General features: G+C 40.5%; 1 protein-coding gene across 1 annotated transcript in view; it reads right to left on the bottom strand.

Annotated features, from left to right (window-relative positions):
• UNC80 (unc-80 homolog, NALCN channel complex subunit) overlaps positions 1 to 23339 on the bottom strand; it is a 225344-nt gene that overhangs the window by 41105 nt on the left and 160900 nt on the right. Inside the window, 9 exon segments of the mRNA XM_053905349.1 lie at positions 1592 to 1810; positions 2172 to 2207; positions 4740 to 4832; positions 8438 to 8608; positions 12478 to 12574; positions 13219 to 13357; positions 14878 to 15012; positions 16452 to 16720; positions 17823 to 18003. Of these exon segments, the coding sequence (XP_053761324.1) occupies positions 1592 to 1810; positions 2172 to 2207; positions 4740 to 4832; positions 8438 to 8608; positions 12478 to 12574; positions 13219 to 13357; positions 14878 to 15012; positions 16452 to 16720; positions 17823 to 18003 (1340 nt within the window).

The raw sequence follows: 23339 nt of genomic DNA on the forward strand, positions 1-23339 counted from the left end.
GATCAAAAAGAAAAAGGAAAGGACCCAAATAAATAAAACCAAGAATAAAAGAGGAGAGATCACAACCAACAAAGTAGAAATAAAAACAATAATAAGAGAATATTATGAGCAATTATATGCCATTAAAATAGGCAATCTGGAAGAAATGGACAAATTCCTAGACACATATAAACTATCAAAACTGAAACAGGAAGAATAGAAATTTTTAACAGACTTAAAACCAGTAAAGAAATCAAATTCATAATAAAAATCTCCCCCAAAATAGGGGTGCCTGGGTTAAGCATCCAACTTCAGCTCAGGTCATGATCTCACACTCCGTGAGTTTTAGCCCCATGTCAGGCTCTGTGCTGACAGCATACCTGGAGCCTGCTTTGGATTCTGTGTCTCCCTCTCTCTCTGCCCCTCCCCTGCTTATGCTCTGTCTCTGTCTCAAAAATAAACAAAAACATTAAAAAAAATCTCCCCAAAAACAAGAGTCCAGGGCTAGATCCCTTTCAAGGAGAATTCTACCAAACATTTAAGGAAGAATTAACACCTATTCTCTTGAAACTGTTCCAAAAAATAGAAATGGAAGGAAAACTTCCAAAGTCTTTCTATGAAGCCAGCATTACCCTGATTCCAAAACCAGACAAAGACCCCGCTAAAAATGAGAACTATAGACCAATTTCCCTGATGAACATGGATGTGAAAATCCTCAACAAGGTGTCAGCCAACCGGATCCAACAATACATTTAAAAAATTGTTCACCACGATCAAGTGGGATTTATACCTGGGATGCAGGACTGGTTCAATACCCACAAAACAATCAATGTGATTCATCACATCAATAAAAGAAAGGACAAGAACCACATGATCCTCTCAATAGATACAGAGAAGGCATTTGACAAAATACAGCATCCTTTCTTGATAAAAACCCTTAAGAAAGTAGGGATAGAAGGATTATACCTCAAGATCATAAAAGCCATATTTGAAAGTCCCATCACTAAAAATTTTTAAATGATGACTGGCCTCGTCCAGACTGGAATTTCCACCAGGACACTTTTTGAAACATTGGAAGGCCATCAAGCACAATTTGTGTAAAAGGGATCTAAGCAAAGTGTGGTTCAGAGTTAAAACTGCTCACTTCCCTGCAGGGCCAATTACTGAGTCTCCGGGTAGTGTAGGAACAGAGCAAGTCCTTGGGCAGAAGCAGTGGAGTGCATTTTTTTTTTCCATGCAAAATGATAGACTCTGGATTCTGGTGACAAATTAGAATCTGGGCAGTAAATGGCACTTGGACAAAAGATACTTTTCTAATAATTTAGATGATGAAATTTCCCTTTTACTCTCTTTTATTGAGGAGCAAATATACGGATAACGTTTTTCTGTCTTCAAGAGCATTCTCCCCGTCTATCCTGAGATCCTTTTTGATAGACTTAATATACATTTTCCTGGATGGCGCAGTACTATATGCATCCAAGCCACAGGAAACAAATCATTTTGAGGACCCCAAGTTCTTATCCCAAGGGACTCCCTCCCCCGGCACCCAGACCCCCAAACACACATCCCAAGTGGAGTCCACACTCAGGGCCAGGGAAAGCAAGGACAATACCTCATGTGTGACTTCACATCCAGCAACTCCAGGGCAGTAACCCGTGGCTCCCCAGCCAGGTTTTGCAAGATCTTCAGCCTTGGCCCACAGTGCTTGTAAAATTCGGTACAAATATTCAGCAGGGACTCCCGAGGTCTTCTAAACTCCTCCCGAGCAATTCGTTCATCCAGTTCCTCCCTGGGAAGGCCTTGCCCTTCCTCAAGTAAGTGAAGGTTTTCCCTGGGGAATTATAAAAAGTTACCTGGGGGTCTGAAAAGGTATATGTGTGGCAACGCTGAGAGAAGGGTATCACACTGAAGCAAAATCTAAGATTCCTTATATTATGTTCATACACATTAATGAAGCAGTAAGCCAGGGCCTAGGAGAACCTCATCTGAAGGGTAAAGAATGTTTATCAACCTGGAAGAGATTGCCATCTCCGAATGCAGTAGCTTTACCTGAGCCACTTTGTGAGGATTTACCCAGAGATAGTTTGTCATGCATTAATTAAATGAAATCTAATGGAACCATAACCCAGCTCAAAAGGCAATCATCACAAGATGTCAGAATTAGTATGAAATCAGGGCTTGTCTTTCTGTACCTGATAAAGTGCAGTTTGGCTCCTTGTTCCTGGTACCTGGAGATCAGAAAAACAGTCTGCTTTACTATGGGCAAGAACAGGGTTCTGGTGAGGCTTCTTAAGGACTATTTCTCATGAAAAGCCCCTGAAGCTACACATCTTAAAAAATGTATTTATTTTGAGAAAGAGAGAGAGCAAGTGGGGGAGGGGCAGAGGGAGGGAGAGAGAGAATCCCAAGCAGGCGCTGAGCAGAGAGCCCCATGCAGGGTTCAATCTCACAAACACATGAGATCATGACTTCAGCTGGAATCAATGTGGTTTATACATACAATGGAATACAACTGGGCAATGAGAAAGAATGAAATCCTACCATTTGCAGCAACGTGGATGGAACTAGAAGGTATTATGCTGAGTGAAATAAGTTAGAGAAAGACAGATAACATATGATTTTACTCATATGTGGATCTTGAGAAGATCCATGAGGGAAGGGAAGGGAAAAAATAGCTACAAACAGAGAGGGAAGGAGGCAAACCACAAGAGAATCTTAAATACAGAGAACAAACTGAGGGTGGACGGGAGGGTGGGGGAGAGGGGAAAATGGGTGATGGGCATCGAGGAGGGCACTTGTTGGGATGAACACTGGGTGTTGTTTGTAAGCGATGAACCACGAGAATCTACCCCAAAAACCAAGAGCACACTTTACGCACTGTATTTTAGCCAATTTGACAATAAATTATATTTAAAAAATTATAGAAAAGACAATAAAAGCCAAAAAAAAATGAGTTGGATGCTTAACCAACTCAGGCACCCCAAAGCTACACATTTTGATAAGTTCACAAATGCACATATACTAATCCTAAACTACAAAATCTTTATCTTTCATTTGGCTACCACACATGCAATTATAGCTGCTATGAAAGCTGTCCCATTGGCATACAATTTGTAGAAAGATAAACATATACGAAGTCACGGAATACAGCCAAATGAGGGGACTTTTGAAAATTTTTGAAAGTAATGTGAATCTAAGTTACAGTTTAACGTGATGTATTTTGTTTCAAGTGATCAGAAGAAGAAATATGGCTGACTTCTTTTTAGTTCTGGAGACTTATTGCTTTATGATTGATTAATAATAGGACTTTAGAAGCTCTCTTTTCCCATGTACCCTTCATCTGGTAGTTAAACCTAGCTCCTGAATGTCACTTAACAATATATGTATTTTTTCTTTTCTTTTTCTTTTAATTTTTTAACGTTTATTTATTTTTGAGAAAAGAGACATGGAACAAGTGGGGGAGGGGCAGAGAGAGAGAGAGACACACAATCTGAAGCAGGCTCCAGGCTCTGAGCTGTCAGCACAGAGCCCGACACGGGGCTCAAACTCATGAGCCATGAGATCATGACCTGAGCTGAAGTTGGATGCTCAGCCGACTGAGCCACCCAGGTGCCCCTAATTATTTTTTCTTACTATAGGAAATTGAGGCATGAGTTAACTATCACTCGAGTAATTTATAGTTGGGTTCGGTATTTATTAATTTTTTATTATTTAAAAAAAAATTTAAACATTTATTTTTGAGAGACAGAGAGAGACAGAACATGAACAGGGAAGGGAGAGAGAGAAAGGGAGATACAGAATCTGAAGCAGGCTCCAGGCTCTGAGCTGTCAGCAGAGTCCAACTCAGGGCTCAAACCCACAAACCCCGAGATGATGACCTAAGCCAAAGCTGGATGCTTAACCGACTATATCACCCGGGCGCCCCTGTTTTATTTTAATTTAATTTAATTTAATTTAATTTAATTTAATTTAATTAATTTATTTATTTAATTATTCCCTGATGAACAGGGAATTAACTTTACCTAAGGAATAATACATACTTAAAACTGTGTTTCAGAGGGAAAATTACTTAGCTTCTCCTTAAGATCTCCCTACTAACTAGCTACTCCATACTGGGAGATGAGAACTTTTTCTCTAACTGATTTGGGGCTTGCCCTATCTTAAATTTTCCTTGGGGGAAGAAGCTAATTAAACCTGTGCGTGTGTATATGTGTGTTAGAGTGTTTAGAGGTTAACACAGAATGAACAGCTTAAGTATTAACTAGTCTAGCCAGTGTCTGAGTTACACCAAAACAGGGAGGTAGATTAAGTCAATGACCATGAAAGCATCATTTAAGGACCTAATGCAAAATTTGGATGAAATGTACATGGAAAATCTGTCCAGATGAAAGAAAGTTGACCCTGTATAACTGCCCCGGGAATGAGAAACCACCCCCTGATTATTATTGTTTCATTTGGCTTTTTCTTGGAGGCAAATGAAACAACACTGGAATAGTTCAAAGACCACCCAGGAGGCACAGAACATCTTTCACGTTCATGCAAACAAAACGCCACAAATGTCAGTTGATGAAGGTGGCTTGGATTTCTCTTCGATGCTTTCAAAAGAGGCCTTGTAACTCTAAACTCTCACCTTCTTTCCTTTTCCTTGGAGAATTTCACACTCATTATTGACTATTTTCAAGATTCCTTTCATTCCCAACAGCTGAGACTCAGGTTGTATGAAACGGAGGGGCCATAGATGAATAAGGCGAGTGAATTACCTGGTGTTCACCCCGGACGACATGGTGTGATTGGCTGTGGTGGTTCCTTTATGACCTTGGTCACACCTGCTCATCTGTGGGGCTGTCATGGGCCTGCAACAGGGACAGTAATGGCCACAACAAAACAACAGCAAGAGAAGTAGAAACATTTACAAAGTCCTCAAGTTATGGAAACTCACTTAAGTTTTAAATCACTTGCCGAGTATTCAAAAGAGACCGTCTAGTTGGGCTTTTCTGTCACACTCTTGCTGTCTCTGTTCTGAGAGTCACTTTAAAGGGAACATTGGTTCCCAGGGGTGTATTAACATACCATGATTTAAGTTCTTCTACTTCTTGGTTTTGAGCAATAAACTATGACACTTCAAACCAGACATTTATGAACTCAGACTTCTAAGTCTGTAGGATTCAGTGAATGTTAAGAGCTCATTTTTCAATTTGACAGGTATCAGGAAGTTAATGATTTTAGACGATACGTAAATGGTAAAGGCGTATACACCATTTTGGCTACCCATGTTGTAATCAATATAACCACCTTCTTTTTTCTGAAAAACAACCAAAGAATGAAAGAATCCTTCTAGTCAAAATTATACCTAAGACTACCCAAAGAAGTGAGTAAATTAGTATCTGTTATAAGTAGGTAATTTAGACACTCAGAAGTAGATTTGAATCATCTCATTTTATACCTGCAGGGTTTCCTTTAAATACTAGGTAATCTTTGCCTCTGTATCAGCATCTGAGACATGGAAAGGATGATGCAGCTTTTCAAAGCTTGCACGAATTCTTTAAGGCTTGCTTTCATAATGTTCATTTTCTGTATGCTGGGTGTGGCTGGAAAGTAAGCTTTTTAACAGTCACACTAGACTTTGTCTTCCTGTGCCATTGTTGTGGTAGGCAGAATTTAAAGATGGCCCCGAGACCTATACTCCTCCTGGTGTTACCTCAGTGATTACAATATGTTATATTGCAAAAGGGAAATTATCTGGGTAGGCCTAATCTTATGGCACCAGCCCTTAAAAAGCAGAGTTTTCCCTTGTTAGGAACAGATAGACTTGAAGCATGAGAAGAGCTCAGGGCACCATTGCTGACTGGAAGATAGAAGGAGCCATGTGAGAAGGAAGGCAGGTACCTTCTGAGTGGCCCCTGGCTGACAAAAAGGAAAGAGGACCTCACACCTAAAACTGCATGGTGTTGGATTCTGCCCGAAACCTAAACAAGCTTAGATAAGGAGTTTCCCCCAGAACTTTCCGATAAGAGCCCAGCGTGATTGCTATCTTGATTTTGGCTTTGTGAGACCCTGAGCAGAGAAACCAGCTAAGCCTGCCCAGACTTCTGGCCTATGGAAATATGAGATAATGAATGTTTTGTTTTATGCCCCTAAATTTGTGGTAACATATTAGATAACACTAGAAAATTAACATTAATACCATTATAATATACTTACTTGTGTGTTACTCCCTTTATAACTATTAATTATTTTTCATGAGTAAGGAAATTAGGAGCGTGGAAGTGAAATGGGGTTCTTCTTATCTTCTTTTTGTATAAACAGCAAAGCTGATTTTATTGTGAATAATCGCAGCTGACCGAGAAGGCTAGTTCTCCTCTCCACCAAAAGAATATTAAATACGCTGGAATATTTCGAACCACAGAATTTTATTTTATTACTTTTTTATTTTTTATAGTTTAATTATTTATCTTAGAGAGAGAGACAGAGAGAGAAAGAGATAGCATGAGTGGGGGAGGAGCAGAGGGAGAGAGAGAGAGAAAGAGAGAGGGAGAGAGAGAGAGGATCCCAAGCAGGCTCTGCTGACAGTGCAGGGCCTGACATGGAGCTCAATCCAACTACTATAAGATCATGACCTGGGCTGAAACCAAGAGTCAGATGCTCAAATGACAGAACCACCCCAGGGCCCCTGGAGCCACAGAATTTTAAATGCCAATGCTCCATCCATAACTCTTGGTAGAATTTTGGGTAAGTCAATTTTGGATAAGTTAATTGACCTATTAACTTCTCTCCTATAGAAAGGAGGGAAGCACCAATACTCCACAATATGAGGAGAAATAAAAGTGGCATTTGAAAAAACGGATTGCTCTTCTCCCCTCTAACTGCAGGAGGGGGCTCGTGATGTAACCAGATAGGTGCAGAAGGAAGAATGTAAGTCTGATAGTTCTCCTTAGGATGTTCTTCCTCCTAGGACTTTCATGAAACGATCATCAAAGCACTGGGACTGCATCCCATTGGAAGAGGCAGTTTGGCACGGAGCCCCGTTCCACTGCTTCCCATCTTGTCTGCCAGGTGCACATGGGCTCTTCAGCACTGGCAGTCTACCAAAGGCTTTTGGGCTACACTCTGCTTGCCTAGGTTGGCAATGCAGCTCGTGATTAGAAGCTAAACATATATTGACTTAATGAATCACAATCTCCCTCCCTCTCTCACTTGCTCGTGCATGTTAGAAAAGTCCTTCCTGGACCGAGGAATTTCAGCTAGGCTTTTCATCAACAGGGCAAGATGGGGCTGGGGAAGTTGGTGCCTCTTGGTGGGAGTAAATCACGGACAGAATTTAGGCTAAGGATGTGGCCAAATGATGGAGGGACAAAGACACCGACGTAGGGAGAAGGCTTCCCCACCTCCACTCTAGGGAACAATATCTCTTTCTGGCTAATTGTATGTGGGAACAGACAAAGAAAGCCATTCATCTGCAGAACTTCCTATCTCCACCTCTTCCAGTTCTCACTCTGTCTGCCCCCATCCCTTCCATCCCCACCCAGCTTCTCAATGCCATCTGCTTCTGCACCCAAGACTCATGCGACAGGACTAACTTCTTCGTCCTTTATTTAGGGTTGAACTCTGGTGTCAATGTACCTTTCCATTCCCAAATCCCTCAGCCTGTTATCCCAGCACCACTGAGCCTTGCCTCACAGAGAACCTGTTATTTCTAGGAGGAGAATAAAATTCTGTTGTTTATGTTTGTTTTATGGTGTCTGAAACGACAGGACAAAAACCACAGCTCTTTACAAACAGTAAAATAATAAAAGAAGGCTTCGTTGGACTTGCAGACATTTCATGTCTCATAAAATAATATAAAAGCTAATAAAAATACATATCACATTTTCATCTTCACTATATTGGCCCTTTTACAAAAAGATCTGTTCACTACTGGGTTAAAACTGCCACAGAAGTTCAGCAAGCTCCATGCAAATATGTTCATGGTATTATTACTATTACTATTATTATTATTATTATTATTGTTGTTGTTGTTATTATTTTTTTATTTTTTTAATGTTTATTTATTTTTGAGAGAGAGAGAGACAGAGACAGAGTGTGAGAGGGGGAGAGGCAGAGAGAGAGGGAGACACAGAATCTAAAGCAGGATCCAGGCTCTGGAGCACAGAGCCTGACGTGGGGCTCAAACCCATGCACGAACCACGAGATCATGACCTGAGTCGGAGTCAGACGCTTAACTGACTGAGCCACCCAGGCGCCCCTAGTATTATTATTATTATTAATTATTCAGAGTAGCACTATTTATCCAAACAATTTAGGGAATGTTTGCAGTTTTAAGCCACATAAGGCTGAATTTGGGCAAGTGTCTATCAATAAAGATAGGGTTATTAGAGATTTTTAGTCACCGCATGTTTTTCTTCATCTTTTTGGTAGATATACACATTGTAAGGTCATGGACATCTCTGCGACGGGTTACCTGGTGAGGACCTCTACACTGTACAAGAGGGCCTGCAAGGATGTCGCAAGAGCAGCCGTGGCTGCGATCTCTTCTCGGGCAGCAGGCACTGTCTCCACTTGTGACGTCTGCCTCTTTAGCTTTTGTAGGTAACAGGGGACCAGAGCTTCCAAGACCATCAGCATCTGGAGACTTTAATCAACAGAAAGGCAACCAAGTCACATGTTACATTCTACTGTTATTGGCTGTGTCATATTTAGGAACGTGGAGGAATGAAAAGCCTCAAGAGTGATGACTGATTCTAGGCGCCCTTCCCACCCCACCCAAGTCAAGAGTAAGTAGAGCAGCTGGAAGTTTGACCAACATTAATTAATTAATTAATTGAGCATCTAGTAAAAGGTGATGAAAGTCTGCTTGCCTTTAGGGAGAATATGACCTAGTGGGGAGGGGAAAAATAGCATATAAACAACTCATTGAAAGAACAATAGAATAATTGGTGGAGCTATGCACCCTATTTAGAGAAACAGGCATCACAATGATCAATAAAGCTTCCACCCAGGGATTTGCTGAGAGTGATTTTTTTACCTGAAACAAATTTTACCCAAGATAAAGCCCTTCCCTGGGAGGCTGGCTTCTTAAAGTTTAAGCAGTTTTCGAGAAAGAGTCTGTGGAAATAGCCACTGTGATGCAGGTCTGAAAATAGCTGCTTACTAGAGTCAATAATAAAAAATCTCAAATGTATTTCGCTAATAAGAAACCCATGTTAAACATAAGTACATAGAAACATTGAAGGTAAAAGTAAGAACAAACACCAATCAAACTTATTATAAAGCTGTAATAGCTAAGACAGTGTAATATTGGTACGAGTGATGAGGGATGGAAGCAAAAAATGTTCACCTTTAGTCCGGAAGGCTGACCTATAGCCTGCATAGTTCCGTTAAGGATCAAATACACGGTGGTCGCTACAGTCTTAAAGGGTTTCATGACTGCCTGTGTGCTTCATCAACAGTTAGTGTTGAACTAAATGGTAAGCACCAGAGAAATCTTGCAAAAGTAGTGTTATGAGAAGTTTGAAGAAGACATTTATGATCTAATACTCCCTGCATGTCCCTTCCCCCCTGAGCACTAAGCCTATAACAACCACCTGCATACAGCAAAAAGCACAGCTTTCTGCCCACAGGTCCTGGCCCTGTGCTACTTAAATAAACCCACTAATTTGCACCATACAATGTCTCAAGAATTCTTTCTTGGAATAAAACAACAAAAAAAATTTTTTTGTTGGTCATTGTGCTCCATGGCCCCACAACACAGGAAAGACAAATAGACATATGGACCAGAATAATGCGTCTGAAACAAATCCACAAATACTTGATTTATAACAAGGATGACATTGCAATGCAATGGAAATGCTAGTCTTTTCCATAAATGGAGCTTGATCTATTGTCTATTAGTATTTATATGGAAAAAAGAAATCTTGACCCTTACTTTACACCATACCCTACATTAATTTCAGATGGATTATCAATCTGAATATGAAGATAAAACAAATAAGGCATCTGGCAGATAATATAAAGGGACATATTCATAATCTTGAGTTAGCCAAGATTTCTTCAGAGGATACAGAAAGCCCTAAGCAATAAGGAAAAGAGTGGTACATTGGACAACATTAAAATGAAGAGCTCTGTTCATTGAAAGATGATGTTAGGTAACTAAAACTATAAGTCAAAGAGTAAGAGATGTGATTTGAAATACACATAACCAGTGGTATGCTGGAGTAGGCATGTGCCAGGTCAAGGAAGCCTACATATGCTTCTGTTTCCAACCCCAAGGTCAATGTCATGCTGCCATCTTGTACTCAGCAATTGCTACATGTTGGCAAACTAGCAATGCTATGTGTCAGGGACTCTCTTCCCCCAGGGAACTGGTTGTTAAATGTTTACCAGCACATCAGTCCATATAAGCTAAAAAAGTACTCACATCAGACTCTTTAGACAAATTCTACATATCAAATTAAAAAATACTGATAGTCTCATTTAAAAATGGGTAGAAGACTTCAAGAGGTACTTTGCAAAAGTAGATATCCAAATTCCAATAAACATCTGGAAAACTTCCAAACCTTTCAGTTTGCAAGAGGGAAATAGAAATCAAAACCACAATGAGATCTCACTACAACCCAACAAAATGGCTACAATGAAGACTGAGTATCAAGTGCTAATGAGGCACGAGAGTACTAGAACGTTTATACACCACTGGTGGGAATGGAAATTGATACAACCACTTTGGAAAACTGGTAGTATCTCCTAAAGCAAAACATACACATATTCTATACCTAGCATAGCATTTCTACCTACAGAAATACAGATATGTGTGCTCACAAAGACACACGCAAAAATGTTCACTGCAGCACTATTTGTAATAGCTTCAAATTAGATATCACACAAATGTCGGTCAATAAGAAATCAATTGTGGCGTAGACACTAAATGAAATATTACCGACGAATGAAGAACAAACTATGGTTACACACAATTATATCGGCAAATCTCATGAAACAGTAGTGAATAACAAAAGTCGGGCATTAAAAAGTACTTAACATATTTCATTGGAATAGGGTTCAGAAATAGGCAAAGATGATTTGTGGTTTAGGATAGTGAGCATAAGATGTTCAACCGATTGAGCCACCCAGGTGCCCGTGGCCTTTTAATATTAGAGAATATTTATGCATTTTATTATTGCAGTGTCTTGATGTTATCACTTCATCTCACTGCAGAGCCTCTGATACACCCTGTTAACAAAGTACTCAGACACACTTGAAACGGAAAATAGAAATAGGGGGTATTTTTACACCCAGGAATACAGTGGACTTGGAGTTAATGTAGGGTTTCAATCCTTTCTCAAGTCTTTCATGGAGCTGTGATATTATAGAAGAAGCCCAAGGAAACTGGGAGTGAGTGAGGGCTACAGCCACACTTCTAGTTGACCACAGGCATAATGTTTAATCCGCATTGATTAACACAAAAAAAGCTGGGAATCTTAGGAGGGGGATGTTTCTTATTCATTCTTCATGTAGAAAGAGTTCAATTAGTATGAATCCTGTTTCCTTTTTGCCCCTTTACTCATCCTGTTCTAGGGCACAGGGATAAACCAATCTAAGGGGTAAATTGATAAAGATACACTGTCAAAATCAACCCAGTTCTTTCCTTCTTTCTCGAAGAGTTGCCAACATAGTAGGAATTCTTTCCTCCATACTGTGAGTTTTTAGGGTGGTCCTGTGTCAAGCTTAATCCTTATACCCAAAATATGATAGCAAATAACATGGGACTTTGTTTATGAGTTAGGTATTACAAGAAAAGATCAAAGTAGCTTGAGAAGTTGAGGGACAGATTACCTAATATCAATATCACTGGGGAGGAGGGCCAGAGGTTTGATTAAGCCAGCATCAAGGAATATTTAAAGGAATGTAACTCTATTATTTTTAAATATCTATACTACATAACAGGGCTATCCATGATTCATTTGAATTCCTGTCTCTGCCTTTAAAACACCTATTTTAATAGCAAGATGGGACTGGCTTTCATTTCACATATTAGTACATAAACAAGACCAGAGCCAACATCCAGGAATTGGGATGACATTTTCCATGTGAATCCTTTGGATTCCTTACACTTGGCAAAATGACAGGCAAGATTTATATTCTTGTTCGTTGTATGACAGGAGTTCTTACCGCTCCTTGAAAAGCATCTTCTTTAATAGTTTAAATGTCTGCTCTGGAATTCTGTTTGCTATTAACATATATCATGTATCGGGGCAAAATTTTCTAAATGAGACTAAACATTTTAGCTGCTGCACAAATTCCAAATTTTAGGCAATTTTAAATTAATGAGGATTTACTATATTTCCCAAAGCCTGTGCAATGACAAGTTTCCTAAATTTAGTTTTTGAAAACATACATTACAGAATATTAGAGGATGATATGAACAAGCATAACTTTTGTATTCATTCAATTTTATTTCCTTTGCCATGTTTACTTATCCCAAGGCACAGAACAAAGGGCTGCAATTACCTTCGGAATGACTCAGGAGCATATGCCACCACAGTAACACACAGCTTAATGGCCTCACTTATAGAGAAGGTCAGGTCTTCATTTCCATAGCAGAAATCTGAGGGGACAGAAGGTTAAGGCACAAAATCAAAGTGCATTTTGCCAGGGATAAAGAAGAGATTCCCACTCTCAACATTCCAGTTATATTTTGTAACCATTTCTTCGCCAGACTTTAATCCTAAACCGTGAACATTATTAATTTCTTCATCTAAAAGGACTGAAAACTCTGTTTCCTACTTTTGAATAATCAGATGATAAATAAAAGTGCCTTTTGGGGGGCAGTTTTTTAAAAAAACAATCTTACCTATTAGAAGCTATCAAGGGCATGTAGATGTGTAAGGTAAGACAGGAGCTTTTCTCTTTGATTTACCTCTAGTTCTATACATTCCTTGATAATAAAGACCATTTTAGAGAGTTGCTCACCTAGAATTGCCTGGAAAACCTAATTTCCTGAAAACAGCAGAACTACAGAAGGGCAGTATGAGGTATCAGTTTAATACAATTTTCATGGTAGAGAATTCCTTACTCTTTAGGATTTTCAAGAAATTTAGGAAAAAAAGGAGAAAGGAAATGTACTCATTCAATTTATACCACTTTTCCATTTATTTTTGCTGTTTTGATTTAGGTTAAAATATTCAATATGGAATTATTAAAAAAAAATTACAAAGAGACAAAGAAGATCAGGGTAAATTCTGTTTTTACCTAACGACTTAAGAGGCTTCTCAGCTTTGACCAGCTCTAAGATGTCTAATATGTCAGTGGTCTCGCCCTCCAGGGACTGCAGCAGGTCGAACAGGCACTGAGCTGACACACCTTTGCTGGGCCCATTATTGGCCACATCCTGAATAAAGAAAGGCAATTTTAATTTATTGATTCCCACCTCAGCACTAACATGGTGTGATCAGGAATTCAAATTTCAATAACATTATCACTGATAGCAATTACATTGATCTGGTACTTAGCTCACACAATCCTGCATCCAAAAATGCTACCATATGATTTTGGAGTAGAATCCCTGACTGTCAAGGACTCTATTAAATGTTAATCTGGTACAAAAGAGATATTTGTGGAAACTCCTAAAAATAGAGCAGTATGTAAACTTCCAGAATCACTCATGTAAATGTTTCCTCTGGTCTGTGTTGGAAGGACTCTGCATTCCCAAAGGAACTTTCCATAACATATTAGTTGAACACTTCAAATACATTTGGGGAAACAGATGCTAATTTTCACAACTCTGGGCATTTTACAGGTCTTGTTTGATAATATAATTCCAAAATGGAGATATCAGCCATCTCAAATCTATTTAAAATGGTTTTGATTCATCCATTAAAACAACAAATCCCTATTAAATTATTACTATGTGCCATGCACAATTCTGTATACCAAGGTTATAACAAAACAAAACCAAAAAAGACATACAAGCAAAACAACTAAAACAAACCAAAAGCAAACAGAAAAACAGGTGAAGGTCTTGCTTTAGCGGAGCTTAAATTCTATTTTGGGGTATGGTAGAGAAATGTAGTAGTGAAACAAATACATGTATGATATGCAATACAGCATAAGTGTTCTGAAGAAAAAGAAAAATAAAGCAGGGTAAGTACTAGACAGTGATAGGAATGAGAATCAGGAACTCTTCCTTTTGCCACATTCTATTTTCTATCTTTTTATTAATTAAGTATAAAACTGGAGAGTTGGTCTATTTATATCTTACAGGCTGAGACGAGTGTTGAAGAAAAATGAAGAGAAATAATATGTGATATTCCTATCACATTGGTTGAAGAAAGAGAGCTGAGACACTGATTATACAAATGGACAATATAAATGAGTAGCCCATATTTAAAAATAGAACACTGATCAAGAACCTGTAGTAACCTACTCAGGAAACCAACCCACTGTCCACAGTAACTAGCCAGGGAAGCTAGCCTGCTACAAGTCAGGTTACTAGGAAGTCAGCCTACTAGCTCTAGTGGAAACCAAACAATAACCCCTTTAACCATTGGCTCCCCAAAAGGCCAGGACTTGATTAAAATTGACAGCTTCCCTAATCCTTGTCCCTTCTTCCAACTAGACCAGTCAGAGAAAGCCAAATATGTACCCCTAACCAATTGCATAGGATGTGGCCCCCACCCCCTGCCTTCTAGTTAGCCTGCTTACAGCTCCCCCACACCCATGGCCTCCAGTCAGGGCATATCTGAAGTCTTCCCTTTTCTCCACCATAAAATCTCTTACTCCTCTGTCTGCTTTTGAGTCTTTGCCAAGACACAAGTCACAGTGGCTAACTCCATTGCTGTAGCAAATTCTGAATAAAGAGCCTTTGCTTTTTTTCATTTGGTCTGCATTTATTTCCAGAGAGCCACTTACCGGAAACTCCAGGAGAGGGGCCACACTAGCAAACAGCTGGAGCACAAATGGCTTCCGGTGTAGAATGTAGAACTGGTGGCAGGCAAATTCGATGGCTTGACGCAGCTGGGGATTGCTCTCATAGTCAGAGTATACCTGTGGGAAAAATGGCATATATTCAGAAAATGCCTTAACAGCATATCAGAGTTGTGTTGACTTTAAAACTCATAGCCACGGAATGCGTGGAGGAAAATGGCTAAATTTAATAAACTGGTTGATGGGAGTAAAACAGTATAATCTCTCTTCAGAGAAATTTGGTAATACACATGAATACACTTTTTCCCAGGGAGTTTGTGACCAGGAATTTATTTCAAGAAAGGAACTGGGAAAACGCACAAAGATGGATATATAAGAATTCCTGCTGCAAATTTGCATATAATAGTGGAAAATTGGAAACTGCTTAAATTATTCATAAATTGGGATAGATTAAATACATTATAGTATATGCATGTAACAGAATATTATGCAGTTATTTAGAAAGATGCTATAGCACAAAATGTAGCTATGTGAAAAAATGTCCATGATATTTTTAGTGTTATGTGAGAAAAGTAGGTAACAAACTTGAATATATGGTATGATCCATATGTTTTCTTTTTTAAAAAAAAAAGTAGGATAGAGTGCCAAGATTTTCAAGAAGTATAAACAATGGTTATCTAGGAAGGAGGATTATAAGTGATCTTTATTTTCTTCTTTAAACTTTATTTTCTGAATGTTATAATGAGCATTTGCTTTTGGTAATCAGTAAGAAAAGTTATAGAAATAGAGAAAATTCCAACTATTTAAAAATAGGAGAGGCCTGATGCTAAAGAAAACTTCTTGCCCCTATAGGTTGAACAAATTCTACTTTGCACAAGCATGTATTACTTTTATAATTTTTATTGAAATTTCCATAGTAGAGAATTAGGGTGAGCCCCTAGGGTTTGTTTGAACTTCATCCAGTACTCCAAAACCTAGCCAGATACACATTAGACAGGAGTACATGGAAACAATTTCTGCTGAATTCACCTCCTCCAATCTCAGCATAGTAAGTTTAATAGCAACAGAAATCTCTATTCAGATAGAGATCAGAGAATCTCTCAGGAGAAACATCAGCTGAATACTTGCTGTACATTTGAATAAAAAGAGCGGTGATTCCCAAATTTCTAGGGCATTAGAACCACCTGGAGGTCTTGTAGAAACCCAGGTTAATGGGTCCTGACTCCACCGTTTCTGATTAAATAGAGGGTGGGACCCAAGAATTCGTCTAACACATTCCCAGGTGATGTTGTTGCTGCTGATCTAGAGACCACACTTTGAGAAGCACTCACAGAGTGGCTAGAAGAAATGGGAAAGCAAATCCCAGGTCTGGGAGATCTGAGGATAGAATGGATATCTTAGGATATTGTGACCTTTTGGAAATTTCTGGGGAGATTTCATTTGGTGCCTTCTGCTGCCACAAAAGAAGATAATTCTATCATTAAAAAGGTTTAGCACAGATCTTGTTGACCTGCTATCTGGGCGGTTAATTATGTGTTAGAAGAGTAGAGCCATGGCACCTGCAGCATGGTGGGCAGAATCCACTGGTAGCCACTGAGAGAGAAAAGGTGATTGAAGTGCACAGCGCTGTTGATGACGGTGGCAGCGTACTGCCTGAGCAGGGCACTGTCTTCTGGGTGGAGGATCAGAGCCCCATTGAAAACGTTGAGGAAGAGCATGATTTCATCTCCCCAGGGAAACTCGCTCGGCATGCCCAGGAACATCTCCTCCAGGAGCTGGATCCACAAGCTTTTCTGAAGAGTGTCGAGGCCAAACAGCTCCTTCCCAGCTGTGAGAACATGAAACAGCAGAGACAGAATTAGCCCCACACCAATCCTGTCAGCGTGGGAGGGCAATCAAACCGGAGGACGCTGCTGTTTCCCATTTGCTCCAGCTCCGGGACGTGAAGATAAGATGCACTGCTGAAATGCTTCCCAGCACACATGGCTGGCGCTGGTATCACACTCCCTAGTTCTCAAAGGACTTCCATCATCACCTCTTTGATTCAACTCTGTAGGCAAGACAGGGCTGGCATTTGCAGCGTGTTGCTACTGAATAAGCAGTGGCTTTGAGGAAAAAAAAATAGGTTGTTTCAGAGAGAAAATGGCAGGGTTGGGACTGCGTCTAGATCTTTTAACTCCTGGACAGACTGGAGCTCTTTCTACTATTTGTTCTGGAGCTTCTGGGTGAAGACACTGAACACTGGGATGCTAACTGAAGTGTCTCAAAGGAGTAACATAGTAAGGTTTCAAAACAAGTTTCTTTTTGTCTGTCTCGGGCTCCCTCTCAATTCAGGTGTAATTTAGATAGAGTAAAACATGCACAGATCTCAACTGTAGAGCTTAATGAGTTTTGGCAAAAACACACACACATGTGACCAACATACCAGTCAATACATAGACCATTTTCATCACCTCAGAAAGTTCCCTCAGGCCCCTTTCCAGAAAATCCAGCGCCCCCATCCCCATCCCAGAAGCAGCCACTGTCCTGATTCCTGTAATTAGTTTTGCCCCTTTCTGAACGGCCTATAAACACCCATTCTTCACTTAGTCAAGTACTTCCTTAACAATACCATACTATTTCCTTCAACTGCTTATGATTAGCTTAGAGGACGGGTCTCAAAGTTTGGTCCCTGGAATAACAGCATCAACATCACCTGGGAACTTGTTAAAATTCAAGTTCCCGGGCTCCATTCCAGAACTACCGAATCAGAAGCGTGGGAGGGTGGAGCCCAGCAATCTGTGTTTTGTGAAGTCCTCCAGGTGATCCCGATGTACTCAAGGCTGAGAAACAACGGCTTATAAAACTGTCTGCTGGTTAAGAGGCTTTCCAGCTGAGGACAAATCCAGGGCTTGGGAAGCCCGAGGGAGGAAATGCTTTCCTCCTGATACCTTGTGGATCACTGAAGAGTGAAAATTCAGCGTCAATAGCACTTCGGGGGAATGAGGGTAGTCGGAGGAGGTCTTCCTGGAGCATAGAGACGTGAGACTGCTTGTGGGCCGTGGGGATCTTCTGGGTCAGGGATATGAGAAACAAAACCCGCCCGACTTCCTCTAGCTTCCGAGTGAACACCTGGCAGCAAACAAAAGCAGGAGTAGAGGAAAAGTAGAATTAGCAACTCTGAAATTAAAAGGAGTGAAGAAATTGAAATAAAATATTTAATAGCAAACGGGGCTGATAAAAAATTAAGGGCAGTGGTGAATTGAGAGAGATGTTTTTTTTTTTTTCTTTACCACATAGAAAGAGCAAACAATGCTTGATTGACTCTCACTTCCTGTCTCCGTCTGCTCCACAGAAGGAAGTGTTTCTTACGGGGTTTGCAGGCTGGGGGAGCACAATGCAAGCATTGTCAGGAATAGTTCGATATTAAATAGAGCCCATTTGTTTGGATGGCATAATATGGAAGATCTTTTACAACAGGAGCCAGTCAGTTCCAAGTGCCTCTACCATTTCCACTGATGCCTTAAGCTGTTTCTTGTCAGTTCTGGGTTTTTCTCTTAAAAAAAAGACAGAAATGGGATCCAGGAGAAACCTATCTTGGGACAAAGCTGATGGGACTAGATGGCATGGACATTATTCTCTTGGATCCTTCTCTTTGTTCCTTATCTATTGATGATCGGTGAGCAGAGAGTGTGGTCCATAAGCAGTCGGAGGCTGCTAAGGAAATTCCCATGCCAGAATCATAAGCCTGCATATCACTCTGTCCCTGCAGAACTCAGGAAGAAATCTTAAGATACCAACTTAGAGTGTACGTAGAACAAGAACCTCATTTTGTGCTATTTTTAAAAACACGTTCTTAAACATAAAGAGGGATACGCTAACAAAGTGCTATTATTGATTATGGTTTTAATTCTTTTGCGGCTAAAATCAAGGGCTGGGATAATTTGGAGAAAGTCATTCTAGAAATGATATATACTTAAGATCTTGCAGTTTTAGACCTGCCATCTGACCTCGCACTCCCTCGGTTTCGGAGGTGCACCCAGTCTGACCCCAGACCCAGCCCAGGAAAGGAAGTGCCTGCTGTCTGAAAGCGCCTGACAGAGCAGCTACAAAGCTAGACTCCAGGAGGGACTTACGGCCTCCAGAGCCTGCGAGAAAGCGGCAAGCTCGGGGGAGCTCAACAGGCCAGTGTCAGACAGCCCACTATGATCTTGCATTTGTCCCTGGAATAAAATCAAGAACAGGATGACTGAGGATAGAGCTCTAACAGTCCCAGCAGAGAAAAAAATAAGCTTGCATTTTTTCGGAAGGAAGATGGCAGCGTAGGAGGACGCTGGGCTCAGTGCATCCTGCTGACCACTTAGATTCCACTCACACCTGCCTAAATAACCCAGAAAACCGCCAGAAGACTAGCAGAACGGACTGTCCAGAGCCAAGCGTAGACGAGAGGCCCATGGAAGAGGGTAGGAAGGGTGGAGAGGCACTGCACGCTACACGGACTGGCAGGAGGGAGCCGGGGTAGCGGAGGGGCAGCCAGCCCACCCTACAAGGCAGAGCCCCCAAGTCTGGCTTGCAAAAGCGGAGGGGCCAGGCGGAGTGTGTTCTGATAGCCAGCGGGACTTAACATCTGGAATGTTATAAGTCAACAGCTCTGCTCCGAGAGTGGGAGGGCTAGAGGACAACGGAGGGAGAGGTGCTGAGCCCCGGAAGACAGAGCTCAGCTCGGCGGGGAACAAAGGCACTGGCCAGTGCCATCTCTCTCTTCCATCCCCCAGCCAAAATCCCAAAGGGACCAGTTCCCATCACGGAACTTGCTTGCACCACGCAAACACCCAATGCTGTGCTTCTGTGGATCCATCCCTCCAACGGGTGTGCCTCCCTCCCGGTGCCACAGGGCCCCTCCCGAAGTGGACCACTGAAGGCAAACCCAGCTGAGTCTGCCCCTCCCGCCCCTGTGCACCTTGCGGATCCACCCTGGCTAATACGCCAGATCCCATCGAAGCAGCACCACAAGCCTGGCGGTGTGCAAGTGGCTCAGACAGGGGCCACACCACTCAACAGTGAGTCCTGCCTCTGGGAGAGGGGAAGATAAGGTACACACCAGTCTGACTGTGGCCCCAGCAGTGGGCTGGGGGCAGACATTAGGTCTGACTGTGCCCCCCCCCACCAATGCAAGTTACTACAGACAGCACAGAGGAAGAGCCCTGCAGTTCTGCGCCACTCCAGGGACTATCCAAAATGACGAAATGGAAGAATTCTCCTCAAAAGAAACTCCAGGAAGTAGCGACAGGTAATGAACTAAACAAAAATGATTTAAGCAATGTAACAGAAAATGAATTTAAAATAATAGTCATAAAATTAATCTCTGGGCTTGAAAAAAGTATAGAGGGCAGCAGAGAATCTCTTGCTACAGAGATCAAGGGACTAAGGAACAGTCATGAGGAGCTAAAAAAATGCTATAAATGAGGTGCAAAATAAAATGGAGGCGACCACAGCTCAGATTGAAGAGGCAGAGCAGAGAATAGGTGATTTAGAAGATAAAATTATGGAAAAAGAGGAAGCTGAGAAAAAGAGAGATAAAAAAATCCAGGAATATGAGGGGAGAATTAGAGAACTAAGTGACACAATTAAACGCAAAAATATACGCATAATTGGTATTCCAGAGGAGGAAGAGAGAGGAAAGGTGCTGAAGGTGTACTTGAAGAAATCATAGCTGAGAACTTCCCTGATCTGGGGAAGGAAAAAGGCATTGAAATCCAAGAGGTACAGAGAACTCCCTCCCGATATAACTTGAATCGATCTTCTGCAAGACATATCATAGTGAAGCTGGCAAAATACAAGGATAGAGAAAATTCTGAAAGCAGCTAGGTATAAACATGTTCTAACATATAAAGGGAGAATGATAAGACCAGTGACGGATCTCTCTACTGAAACTTGGCAGGCCAGAAAGGAATGGCAGGAAATCTTCAATGTGAGGAACAGAAAAAATATGCAGCCGAGAATCCTTTATCCAGCAAGTCTGTCATTTAGAATAGAAGGAGAGATCAAGGTCTTCTGAAACAAACAAAAACTGAAGGAATTCATCACCACTAAACCTGCCCTACAAGAGATCCTAAGGGGGTGTGAGACAAAGTACCAGAGACATCACTACAAGCATAAAACATACAGACATCACAATGACTCTAAACCCATATCTTTCTATAATAACACTGAATGTAAATGGACTAAATGCTCCAACCAAAAGACACAGGGTATCAGAATGGATAAAAAAACAAGACCCATCTATTTGCTGTCTACAAGAGACTCATTTTAGACCTGAGGACACCTTCAGATTAAGAGTGAGGGGATGGAGAACTATCTATCATGCTACTAGAAGTCAAAAGAAACCTGGAGTAGCCATACATATGTCAGACAAACTAGACTTTAAATTAAAGGCTGTAACAAGAAATGAAGAAGGGCATTATATAATAACTACCGGGTCTATCCATCAGGAAGAGCTAACAATTATAAATGTCTATGTGCTGAATACGGAAGCCCCCAATAATTAATTATAAATAATTGTTATAAAACAATCACAAACATAAGCAACCTTATTGATAAGAATAAGGCAATTTCAGGGGACTTTAATACTCCACTTACCACAATGGATAGATCATCTAGACACAGGATCAATAAAGAAACAAGGGCCCTGAATGATACATTGGATCAGATGGACTTGACAGATATATTTAGAATTCTGCATCCCAAAGCAACAGAATATACTTTCTTCTCGAGTGCACATGGAACATTCTCCAAGATAGATCACATATTGGGTCACAAAACAGCCCTTCATAAGTATACAAGAATTGAGATCATACCATGCATACTTTCAGACCACAGTGCTATGAAGCTTGAAATCAACCACAGGAAAAAGTATGGAAAACCTCCAAAAGTATGGAGGTTAAAGAACCCCCTACTAAAGAATGAATGGGTCAACCAGGCAATTAGAGAAGAAATTAAGAAATATATGGAAACAAATGAAAATGAAAATACACCAATCCAAATGCTTTGGGATGCAGCAAAGGCAGTCCTGAGAGGAAAATACATTGCAATCCAGGCCTATCTCAAGAAACAAGAAAAATCCCAAATACAAAATCTAACAGCACACCCAAAGGAAATAGAAGCAGAACAGCAAAGACACCCCAAACCCTGCAGAAGACGAGAAATAATAACGATCAGAGCAGAAATAAACAAGAATCTAAAAAAAACTGTAGAGCAGATCAATGAAACCAAGAGTTGGTTTTTTGAAAACATAAACAAAATTGATAAACCTCTAGCCAGGCTTCTCAAAAAGAAAAGGGAGATGACCCAAATAGATAAAATCATGAATGAAAATGGAATTATTACAACCAATCCCTCAGAAATACAAGCAATTATCAGGGAATACTATGACAAATTATATGCCAACAAACTGGACAACCTGGAAGAAATGGACAAATTCCTAAGCACCCACACACTTCCAAAACTCCAACAGGAAGAAGTAGGAAACTTGAACAAACCCATAACCAGTGAAGAAATTGAATCAGTTCTCAAAAATCTCCCAACAAATAAGAGTCCAGGACCAGATGGCTTCCCTGGGGAATTCTACCAGACATTTAAAGCAGAGATAATACCTATCCTTCTCAAGCTGTTCCAAAAAATAGAAAGGGAAGGAAAACTTCCAGACTCATTCTATGAAGCCAGCATTACTTTGATTCCTAAACCAGACAGAGACCCAGCAAAAAAAGAGAACTACAGGCCAATATCCCTGATGAATATGGATGTAAAAATGTTCAACAAGATACTAGCAAATCGAATTCAACAGCATATAAAAAGAATTATTCACCATGATCAAGTGGGATTCATTCCTGGGCTGCAGGGCTGCTTCAACATTCACAAATCAATCAACGTGATACGTCACATTAATAAAAGAAAAGATAAGAACCATATGATCCTGTCAATCGATGCAGAAAAAGCATTTGACAAAATTCAGCATCCTTTCTTAATAAAAACCCTCGAAAAGGCGGGACAGAAGGAACATACTTAAACATCATAAAAGCCATTTATGAAAAGCCCACAGCTAATATCATCCTCAATGGGGAAAAACTGAGAGCTTTCTCCCTGAGATCAGGAACACGACAGGGATGTCCACTCTCACCGCTGTTGTTTAACATAGTGTTGGAAGTTCTAGCATCAGCAATCAGACAACAAAAGGAAATCAAAGGCATCAAAATTGGCAAAGATGAAGTTAAGCTTTCACTTTTTGCAGATGACATAATATTATACATGGAAAATCTGATAGACTCCACCAAAAGTCTGCTAGAACTGATACACGAATTCAGCAAAGTCACAGCATACAAAATCAATGTACAGAAATCAGTTGCATTCTTATAAGAATAAGAATAAGAATAAGAATGCTTCTAATAATGAAGCAACAGAAAGTCAAAGAA

This window comes from Panthera pardus, unplaced genomic scaffold (assembly GCF_024362965.1).
Source record: "Panthera pardus isolate Hobbes unplaced genomic scaffold, ASM2436296v1 HiC_scaffold_10, whole genome shotgun sequence".
Classification (NCBI taxonomy): domain Eukaryota; kingdom Metazoa; phylum Chordata; class Mammalia; order Carnivora; family Felidae; genus Panthera; species Panthera pardus.